The sequence below is a fragment of the Hippocampus zosterae genome, chromosome 9 (genome assembly GCF_025434085.1).
Source record: "Hippocampus zosterae strain Florida chromosome 9, ASM2543408v3, whole genome shotgun sequence".
Classification (NCBI taxonomy): domain Eukaryota; kingdom Metazoa; phylum Chordata; class Actinopteri; order Syngnathiformes; family Syngnathidae; genus Hippocampus; species Hippocampus zosterae.
Genome location: NC_067459.1, coordinates 23,683,367 through 23,694,418, shown reverse-complemented (window position 1 = coordinate 23,694,418; position 11,052 = coordinate 23,683,367). Strand labels below are relative to the sequence as shown.

Genomic DNA, 11,052 nt, shown 5'->3' with positions numbered 1-11,052 from the left:
TCCAGCCCTTAACTCCTGGTCCATGAAAATCAGTGAACATGTCTAAGAGTGAGTAGAAAAAGTCTCGAAGCCATACCCGAAAAGTCAGTGCAAGTCTTTCATTGTGCTTTGGATCAAACGTTTTCCAGTCATTTTGGCTAAACTTGCCCAAGAGATTTTGACCAAATTTTAACAACATGTACTAATTTGTCAGATGGATGACTCTAAATCAGGACAGAGATGAGTTTTGTAATTGTGTGTGCAGTCAAGTTTGATGACTCACCATTAAAAAAAAAAGTGATGATTTGGCTTGTTGACCTGCATCCTAATAGGTGGGAAAACTATTTAAATTGTCAGCATTGGAGCGTCCGTGCACTTCCTGCTATTGTTCCTGGCAGCACGACCTTTGACCTCTTGCCCGCTTGTTCCCGACGTCGGCGTTAAAGCCAGGAAAGAAAGTGCTTTTGCGTTCCTTTCTTTCTTTTTGTGCAGCCGTGGTGTCAGCTCGTACGAGGAAATCCGTCCCAATTGCGTCGGCCCACGGGGACCGCCGCCACCGGCGAGGGAAGGGAAATCCGCCCTAAACTTCCTGTCAGGAAAGAAGGATTTCTCGCAAACGGGTTGCCGTTTACAAACCGGAAGCCTGCCACCTTCTCTGCTCACTCAGAAAGTAACTGAAAACGTTCCAGAAAAATTCCTTCTGCCCACAAAAAAAGAAAAATGACAGGCGGAAGAAGACGGTTAGGCAGGCCGTGTGGCAGAATTTGTCTTTTTATTTTATTTTTCTATAGAGACAGATGCTCCAACTCATTTAGAGAGCTACTGAAAAATATAAGACTCATGATCACTTTTGATTTTATTTGTGAATCATCGACTTAATTCATACAATAAAAAATGTAACTGACCATGAATTCGTTTATTTAGTATTGTGTCAAAAAGTAACTGATTTTTCCTTTTCTCGCATTTATAAATACTTAATTTGACCAGTTTCTTTCTTAAATAAAATTGTCCAAGAGTTGACTCTTTTTCTTATTCTATTTACCATAAATTAACACATTATTTTAATGAGTTAATGAGACTAAATTGGATATATTTTAATTAACACCTTTCGGAGGAAAACATCTCAATGAACAACAAAAATGACTATTTCCTTAAATCAATTGATTTAATTTGACCAAATATGTTGCATGCACGTGTACAACCCCTTTGTGTGGCACTGAAAGTGTTATTTTATTTTTTCTTTCAAACAATTATTACCTTTGCAATGATCACACCTTTAATAACCTCCAAACTCACATCAGTCAAATGAATTGATTTTTCAAAAATGAAATTCAGCGGGCTGTGTCTTTAGCATTCTTGATCAAATCCTATGAAAATGATCCATAACCGGAGTACAGTAGCGGGGAGGAGTAAATATGTCACTGGGTTTGGTTGTGCTTTTTCAGTTTTCCTCCCGCCTCTTCCTTGATTAGAAAGGAGAGGGAGGGCCCGACACGGTCGACACAACATGATGGCCGCAGCTTCTCTCTGGTCTTTCATGCTCACTTTGTCACATTCATCGGAATACTTCTAGAGATCCCGCGACAGGCTTGCTTTTTTTGGGGGGTTAAATATAAATATATATTGTTTTACTTTATTGTGCCTCGTCGTTGTATAGTTTTTTTTAACCCTTTTTCTTTTATTTGTGTGCCCTCTGACTGTATGATTTTTTGGGATTTTTTTTTTCATTTTTTAATCAGGACACTCAATCATGTTGCTACTGCTGCTAGTATACTTACTACGACTACAATCTTCACTGCAACTACAGGTAACACACACACACACACATTTGTTTCTTTTAAGAAAAATGCAGTCATCAGATGAGTTGAAAGTGGTATTTTTTTGGAGATAAAAAGGCCAATATTACAAGAATACTGAATGTAATATGTTCAGAATATTATTTGAGATTAAAAATATATATTTTTAGGAAAAAAAACATACTACTGAAAGTTGTTTTTATAGATCAAGTTAATACATTTTATTTTCTCTATATAATATTGATCTGGTGTCTTTTTTCCATTATTTTTTTCAACTGTATTTCTGAATGTTTCCATAAATATAGAGGAAAAATTCAAACTGTTATAATGATGATATTCTTGAAAAGAAATGAGATTTTGCTATTTTAGAAAAAACTTTCAATGTCGGAGTATGGCCATATTGTTACAAGATTCAAATAGTTATTTTTTTTCTATTATCTCGCTTTTAAGTTGGTCTTTTTTTTCCAAGACCTGAGAAATAACAACAGTATTAATATAAATATTTTGGAGAAAACATGTTACAAAAATGAACTACAATATTAGGAGATTTTATTTTTTTAACAGATAAAAAGTAGTACTATTTGACATAATCATTGTAAGATCAGTCAAAAATTGAAAAAGGACTGAAAACATTTTTTCAAATTTCACACCCCAAAAAAAGAAACTTGCTGAATATTTACAATTGACCGTTTTCTTCAACTTAACCTATCGTTGATTTTGACCCTGTTCCTTGCGATAGACGCAGCCCCCCGGCCGCTGTGATATCTCACAGAGGGTTGACATGTACACAGTGTGCACGTCCTGCGCGGCGGTGACCAGCAGTCTGTGCCCGCGCGGCTTCACCAACAGCGGTGTCAGGAACTGCAGCTACATGGTCCAGATCGGCGGCAATAAAGTCTTACTGGACGGATGCCACCGCCTTTGTGTTAAGAGCTTCATGCAGCCACGATGCTGCCCGCAGTACTGGGGGCCGCTTTGTCTCCGTGAGTTGCTTGCAAAATTTGACAAATGATTACTGTATGCTTTTTTTTAATGGTTTTTTTTTTTACATTTGGTTGAAAGAGTCAAAAAATTAATTAGTGGCCAAAGTTCAAAGTACTGGTAATCAAATATCCACTTGAAGTGCAAAATGCTTGAAAGTGACCACCATTGTTGCTGACATGGCCCCAGCCTGTCCCAGCTGGTCAGGGAAGACCTGCAACTTCCACGGAACCTGCATGGATGGAGACCTCGGCAATGGGACCTGCGTCTGTGACGTCAGTACCATTCCTGCATGCCTGTTGCAACAGCTTCTCGTGCCTGTTCCTGCTACTCTCTCCTTCCTGTTGCTGCTGCTTCTAATGCCCATTGCTGCTCCTTATACTGCCTTTTTCTACCACGGTACCTTTTATTCCTGATTTTGCAGCTTTTTCCTGTTCCTGCTGCTTTTCAGGCCTCTTCCTGCTATGTCTACCCGTTCCTGTTGCTTTTTATTCACGCTCCTTCTGCTTTGCATGGCGTTCTTGCATCTTTTCATGCCTATTCTTCCTATCTCTTCTCCCAATCTCTGTTCCTGCTACTTCTTATTCCATTCCTGCTCTTGCTGCTTTTTATTCCTCTTCCTTCATCTTCTTCTGCCTGTTCCTGCTGCTTCTAACACTTGTTGATGTTGCTTCTTATGTCTTTTCCTGTTGCTCCTTGTTCCAGTCCCTGCTCCTGCCTCACTACCTGTTCCTGTTGCTTCAACTCTCTGCTGCTTCTGCTGCCTGTTCCAGCTGCTCCCAGTGACCCTGTTACAGTTTCTGTCACTCGTCCCACGACATCAGCATGTTCCTACCGCTGCCATTATTACTACCTGTTCCTGCCGCCTCGAGTACCTGATCCTGCCATTATGTAACACTTGCTCCTGCCACCTCGTGTTGCCAGGAAGGCTTCAGTGGGTTTGCGTGCCAGACGTGTAGCAAGGAGAATACTTTTGGCAGCAACTGTGACAAAGGTCAGAGCTCACATGCCCGCCGAACTACATTAGAAATGACTGGAGGTTACGTCGCTGTATTCTGTGTGTCTTCTTATGTTGTGCTGTTGCATGTTTTGTGCTAGCGTGCGACTGCGAGCACGGTGGGTGCGAGCAAGGCCCTGAGGGCAGCGGCCAGTGCTTCTGTCAGCCGCCGTACGCGGGGAAGCGATGTGACCAAGGTGACGCGTCGCACTCGCTCCTTCACTTCACTCATAAGATATAATAAAATAAAATCCACATTGTAGTGTGGGTACAAGATCATTAATTTTAGAACTTCATTCAAAATCAAGATCATTTAATTTAGCACATCAAATTTATGTTGTCATTGCATAACAATGGTGTGATTAAAAAAATGTCCACTACAATTACAATTATGCTTAGACATTGATTAAAAATTTAATTACTATTAAAACAAATATGTTTATATATTAGTGAAGTATAAATGAAATATAGAAAATAAAATGAAATGTGATTTTAAAATGAGGAATTATAATGAAATGTTATGGTAAATTTGACCAAAATTTTTTCCCCCCTTTTTTTTGTGCAATTTTTGCCATGTCAATTAATCATAAGGGCCCAGTGTCTTCCATGGGTCAAGCTAGAGCAGCCATTTTTGTAGTTTTTAGCACAAGCACATGATCATGTCCTTGTCAGAGAGTTCACATGCTTCCTAAGATTCACCCAGTCATCCTGTGTGCTCATTGAGACTGTGTGTGGGTTTTTTTTTTTGTGTGTGTTCAGTGAACAGCCGTTGCAACTCATGCGGCGCATACTCATACTGCGAAGGAGAAGGAGACGCCGCCACGTGCCAATGTTTGCCAGGATACAGGAAGTCGCAGAACAACAAATGCGCAAGTAAACATGACACCTGACCCTTTCGTTCACATGCATAGATTTTTAAAGGGAGAGGTGCATTTTCCAGTTATGTTCCTCTTTGTATTGGAAGTGTGATGTGTTACGGCGTCCTCTTAGAATTTTTACTCTTTATTTGTCGATCTTTTTAAGGCATGTGCATGTCGAGCAGCTGCGACGTCAACGCTCAGTGCTCCACGCAGGGGTCAAAGGTCAGCTGCGCCTGCAAGGCCGATTTTGAGGGTGACGGCCGCGTCTGCGTACCCAAAAATCCTTGCGCCGTCAACAACGGCGGCTGTCCCCTCAACAGCACCGTCTGCGTCTTTAAGGGGCCCAACAAGGTGCGGTCAAAGAGCTGCGCCGTTCCGAGGCTGATGACGAGCGTGACATGTGATTTTTTTATTCTTTGTCTTCCAGGCGGCCTGCGAGTGCATGTCCGGCATGGCTCCGGTGGGGGCCAGCCCCAAGTCGGGCTGCCGGCTGCTTTCGTCCTGCTCGGCGGGCACCTGCCACTCGTCGGCCGTTTGTGAAACTGGACTGGATGGAAATGCCAGGTCAGACACACTTTTGTCCAAATTCAATGAATTTGATACTGATGACAAGAACGAACTGACTTGAACAAGTCATGCAGTTTCTCCATGTGTGCGTTTTGGGTTTTTTTTTTTTTGGTCAGGTGTGTGTGCATGCCGGGTGAGATCGGCGATGGGCGCCGTTGCTATGGTAACATCCTGGATCGTCTGCAGGACCTGAACCGCTATGGAGTACAGAAAAACAAACTCATGGGGGCCTTTGACCTCTTTGGTATCAATATTACACTCCGTACACCACACACCTACTTGGTTTCTTGTCAGACTTAAAAAAAAATGATAACAACAATGCCACAATGAACAGTCCATTTTCAAGTGGAACAATTCGATTTTTTTTTACGATTCAATGAGTTTCTTCGATACGGTACACGGCTGTGGCTTTTCCCGTGTATAACGAATTGTACCAGCACATCCAAGCTTTAAGAAGCGCAAACTTTGCAAGTTAGTTCAATGAAACGAAGCAGTAAATTATTGACATTCACGTTGATGATTTTTAATTCCGAAATAATGAGTAGTGGTTACAATAATATAAAAAATACATTATGTATGCATTTCTACTGCGTACACCAATAACTTATGACTGCTGATGTTTGTGCATTATTCTAATGGTATTTCGTTTTGTGTTTCAGTCAAAGGTTGCCTATCGCTGATGACTCACGGACCGTTCACGGCTTTCGTCCCTCAGATCCAAACGGCTCCGAGCGTACGAGGATCGGGCTATTCTTTTACCACCTCACCCTCCAATAAATACAATGACGCCATTGCTCTGGAGACATGAATATCCATCTTGACGGGCTCTTCCGCTTTGCACTTGCAGTCTGTGAACGAGGAGAAGGTGTGTCGCGACCACCTGATCCTGGGTCAGCACCTGCTGCGGGACATGGCAGACGGCCGACAGTTCAACATGTACGGAGGCGCCAAAATGAAGTGCAAAGACAACAAGGTACCAAGGAGCCAGCAAACAAAACGTCACAAATACTCCACTTTTGGAAAACCTCCTAATTGAGGTCCTCTGACCTTATTTTCCTACACCTTTAAAAATGCTGGAAACCCAATATGGCTTATTTCTAACCCAGCAGTTTTAAGGGTGTCATGGGAAAATAGTTTTGACATTTTTGTGGAATTTGCTCATCAGTCATTTGTTTAATTTCTTGTTTCCAAAACACCAAGAAAGGTGATTTTCTTGTTTTTCCCGATAAAAAATTTCAACATGTAAAAATAGAACACATCCGCATTTTAAGAAAATCTGAATAAAAATTAAAAGCACAAAAGGCGTTAGCTCCACCTTACTTTTTATTCAAATATACAAAAAAATGATTTTCAACCGGAAAAGCAACCCCCGCACATATTTTGAAATCATTATTTTAAGATTAAAAACAAAGTTAAAATGTAAATGTAATGTCTTGAAATTGTTATTTCTAACATCCAAAAAGAAAGTCAATTCTAAATTGGTGTTCTTTTTATTAAAAATTAAAAACCAAATTTATCAAAAGTTAAAGTATAATATTTCCACATACTGTGACGTTAAAAAAAACACCTGTCAACCGTAAAAATATTTAAAAAGCTTTAATATATTTCAAATCTGTTAACATATTTAAAAGATCCTTCCCTTTTAAACCAGACAAGACAAAAAAAGATTGTCTTGTTTTTCAGTTTAAAATTAAAGATGAAACTAAAGAAGAATCCTAATTTAATATCTTCAGTCTGGAAAAAATTGAAACGCAACGAAAATGTGTTTTGTTTTCTCGTCAACCTGATATATGGTACAATATTTAACAACGTATATTAAATGTATTATTTATTACTGTAAATTTCCCCAGTGTGGGACGAATAAAGGATATCTTATCTTATCTTATCTTATTAAAATCCTGAGATCATCTTTTCATGTTTTCCGAGATGCGAAATAAATATTTCCGAATTGGTGTCTTTTTTTTTTTTAAATAAAAAATAAATAATGAATATGTATCTTCACATTTTGTTTTTGTAATACCTCAACTGATCACAGTTTTTTTTTAAAATCTTTTTTTTTTTAATCCTTCCAAACTGTAAGTAAGATTTGCTGCGCAGGGGAATTGAAATTTGGACAAGCGGGGCAAATTTCCATTCCTTGCTTGTCCAATTCAAGTAAACGAGGTGTGAATGATCGTTGACATGCTTTGATTTTTTTGCGTTTGTGTGTTGTGTCCTCGCTAGCGTTTCATCATGCTGCACGATCCCACGCGGATGTATGCCATCGTCCAGGCCGACCTGCCGGCCGCCAACGGCGTCATCCACATCATCGACCGGCCAATCATGACGACCCCTGACAACCTGCCTGCTCCTGCTCCTCTTCCTCATTCCGCATCGGTCAGTACATTACTCAATATATGCAGGATGTACCATGATAACAATATGAATAGGAATAATAATTTTGTGATATATGTCTTTTTTTTTTTTTATTGGGGGGAAGTTTGCAACATTGAACGTCGGGGAGGTTGTGAGAAAAGAGCCCGCCTTCAACCGCTTCCTGTCACTCGTTGATGTGAGTCAAAATGATTTTAAAATATCACAGGCTGATACTACATTTTATTTTTTTTCAAACTGCTATTTTTATTCTCATTTGAAACACAAAGGAAAAAAAATATTTGAGTGGTTTAGAAAAAATACAGGGAGAATTTTTCAAATTTTTGCAAGGCGGTTTGATAGACAGTATTTATATTTTTTTATGTGTCAATTTTATTTGTATTTTAACTTACCTGACATGCAACAACTTTATTTATTGAGCACTTCAAACAGAACCAGGACTGAAATGTGCTGGGCGTAAAGTAAAAATCAGACATATAAAAACAAAGGAAGTTGAAACAATTAATAACACAAAAAAGAATAAACACAACACTATTTTTTTTTCAAAAAACATTTTTGTTGTTGTTTTTCTTTTTTCTTTGTGTCAGTCATTAGCAGAGTGTCGCTGTTCACTGGCCGACTGAGTTCCTTGGCGGAGATCCAATCTATGCTGTTTAAAACAATGATGAACAATTTCAACTGTTAGACAAACACAGATTAAAATCTTGTTTTTGAAAACAACATCTCGATTCGTCGAAAGATTTGGAAGCCATCTCAAAACTTGTTTTGAGCTGTGTGTGTGTGTGTGTGTGCGCGTGTACAGAATTGCGGCGCGATGCTGCCCCTGAATGGCCCGGGCCCTCTGACCGTCTTCATCCCCAGTAACCAGGCCGTGGACAACGCCAGAGACGGCAGCATCCTCTACATGCTCAATGATGTGCGCACCAGCGAAAAAAAAAAAAATAACCACAACAGCAATCAACTCACTCACAAACCTGCTTTCATGTGCTCCTCAGGCCAAACCCAAACTTCAAGAACTTCTCCGGAACCACATTTATATAAAGGGCAGCGTAAGGAGACACACACACACACACGCACACGTGTGCTGATATGCATAAAATGTCATATTTTTAAAACCGAAAAACAAAAGACAAAAATATGACATTGCATTCAGAATACTAGGCACATGTTGTTAGTTTTTTTTTTTACAAAACAACAAAATGTATATTTTCTCATTTTAAAAATAATAACTTGATTTAACCAGGGGAATTTTTTTTATGTTTTCATGCAGTTTTTTTTCCCCTTTTGAAAAGAAAAATTAAATTAGAGTCTTCATTTGAATTCTCCTGAAGCTATTTTTAATACTTTTAATGCAATTTCTAACTCCCAATCAAGTTGAAATGTTGCTGTTGTTATTGTTGGCTCCATAGCTGACGTCCGACGACCTGATGGCTCTTCCGCATATCGAGACGATGGCCAATCAGCTGCTGACCATCTCCACGTCCTCTGAGGTGAGCTGCTCTCCTATCGGCTCTCTTTGTGGGGACCCCAGGCTAATCTGACGCCGCCCCCTTCCACGCCTACTCGACCTCCTTTCTCAGGGTGACCTCCTGCTGGGCAGTCAGGGCGTGCGCGTGCTGTCACCCAACAACCGAGTGTTCAACGGTATCATCCACTTGATTGATGGCCTCCTCTACCCGTCCACCATCCTGCCCATCATGCCGCACAGATGTGATGACGTCAAAAGCGTAATCACACAAGTCAGGACCTCCACACACACACACACACACACACTCTCATCAAAATACAGAGCTTTATGAGTGTACGCAGAGACAAAAAATACTCACTTGTGTTCTTTCAGGGTCCGTGTGTTCACTGTAGTTACCTGTTTGAGACATCCTGTCCGGTTGGCAGCACTGAACTGGTAAAAATCCATCCATGCATCCATGCATCTGTCTGTCCGTCCGCCCATGTCTACATGCATGCATCTACCATCCAACCAAATGTCATGTTGTTCAGGACACTCACCTGATCGGCTGCGACTACACGCCGTCCCCTCTGCATCGGTCGCCGAGCAAAGGCTGTGCCAAGAACTGCAACGTCACCACACGGGTCAGGCCATAGTCACTCATTTTCTTTTGAAAATATTTTCAAGAGAACTTAGATACTCGTCAATTGTTTTTGTTCTCTGACTCCATTAATCCATCTAATAAGAAGGAAGTACCGTATACGTTGTTGTGTTCCTGATCAGACGGCCAAGTGCTGCAAAGGTTTCTTCGGGCCTGACTGCAAGCCATGCATCGGTGGCTTCCAGCATCCCTGTTACGACAAAGGAACGGTCAGTAACAACAACTCGCTTCACTATTATTTGTATGACCTGCAATATCATCTGCGTGTTTTTTTTTTCATTGTATTGTTTGGTCTATTTTTTAAAATTCAGTATTTTTTGTGATTTCTTTTTGTTTTGGATTTTATATTGTTTTATTTTTTTATTCTTTTTGTGAATTTGTTTTTGTATTCTTTTTGTCATTTTCTTCATTATTTTTCTAATATTTTATCTTTTTTGTCACTTCATTTTATACTACTTTAGAAAAATTTCTTTTCATTTTATCAAATAATGGAGGGAGTAATTGTTTCTAAAAAGATTTGATTTGATTCACTTTTTGTGCTGGGATAGGCTCCAGCACCCCCGCGACCCTTGTGAGGATAAAGCGGATCGGAAAATGGATGGATGGATGGATGTGTTTTTTGTAATACTTTTTTTAATCCATATTTTTGCTTGTTTTTTGCATTGATTTCATTTTCACAAAAAGAATATGAAAAGTTATTTATTTTGCTATTGTATTTGTATTCTCTTATTTTAGTATTTGTAGTTGTTTTATTATTCTTGTAATTATTCCACATTACATAGTGTACATTTATTTTTTTGCGTTATTTTTGTGTTGTTATTTTACATACCTAAACGCATTTGTTTTTGTTTTTTACAGTGCTTCGACGGTATCGGCGGGAACGGGTCTTGCAGCTGTCAATCACCCTTTGAGGGCGTGGCCTGCCACATTTGCTCCGACCCGTCCAAACATGGAGAGCACTGCGATGAAGGTGACGCGTGCCCCACTGGTTGAAGCCGGCCGTCGGCCTCGAACGCCACTTTAGCGTGTCGTGTGTCTTGTATCGTTTATGTGTGTGCTGGCAGAATGTCACTGCGTCCACGGCGTATGCGACAACCGACCGGGCAGTGGCGGTGTGTGTCGGCGCGGCTCGTGTCTGGAAGGTTTCTCCGGGGAGCGTTGCGATAAAGCAGCCACGCCGTGCAACGCCGATGGCCTGATGGAACACTGCCACATCAACGCGTATTGCACGCACAACGGCCTGCAAATTACGTGAGACTGACTCGCCCCCGTGGACCAAATGCTGCACCACCACCGTGAACCACACGGGGCAGGGTTGAGCTCCAGACTGCGGTGGAGCCAGGGGGAGAAAAAGAAAGTCAATATGTTCGAGGGTTCATAATATTTGATCA

The 11,052-nt window shown here is 40.5% G+C and overlaps 1 protein-coding gene across 1 annotated transcript in view; it reads left to right on the top strand.

The window, feature by feature from the left end:
• The first annotated feature begins 1,453 nt into the window (after positions 1–1,453).
• stab1 (stabilin 1) overlaps positions 1,454–11,052 on the top strand; it is a 32,690-nt gene continuing 23,091 nt past the window's right edge. Inside the window, exons 1-22 of the mRNA XM_052076547.1 lie at positions 1,454–1,786; positions 2,515–2,758; positions 2,946–3,031; positions 3,681–3,750; positions 3,855–3,950; positions 4,513–4,626; positions 4,777–4,964; positions 5,041–5,177; positions 5,297–5,424; positions 5,840–5,913; positions 6,028–6,153; positions 7,404–7,556; positions 7,660–7,731; positions 8,356–8,469; positions 8,549–8,602; positions 8,963–9,043; positions 9,134–9,292; positions 9,394–9,456; positions 9,552–9,644; positions 9,784–9,870; positions 10,520–10,631; positions 10,726–10,912. Coding sequence (XP_051932507.1) covers positions 1,730–1,786; positions 2,515–2,758; positions 2,946–3,031; positions 3,681–3,750; positions 3,855–3,950; positions 4,513–4,626; positions 4,777–4,964; positions 5,041–5,177; positions 5,297–5,424; positions 5,840–5,913; positions 6,028–6,153; positions 7,404–7,556; positions 7,660–7,731; positions 8,356–8,469; positions 8,549–8,602; positions 8,963–9,043; positions 9,134–9,292; positions 9,394–9,456; positions 9,552–9,644; positions 9,784–9,870; positions 10,520–10,631; positions 10,726–10,912 — 2,495 coding nt within the window. The 5' untranslated portion in view covers positions 1,454–1,729. The remainder of the gene's footprint in view (positions 1,787–2,514; positions 2,759–2,945; positions 3,032–3,680; positions 3,751–3,854; positions 3,951–4,512; positions 4,627–4,776; positions 4,965–5,040; positions 5,178–5,296; positions 5,425–5,839; positions 5,914–6,027; positions 6,154–7,403; positions 7,557–7,659; positions 7,732–8,355; positions 8,470–8,548; positions 8,603–8,962; positions 9,044–9,133; positions 9,293–9,393; positions 9,457–9,551; positions 9,645–9,783; positions 9,871–10,519; positions 10,632–10,725; positions 10,913–11,052) is intronic.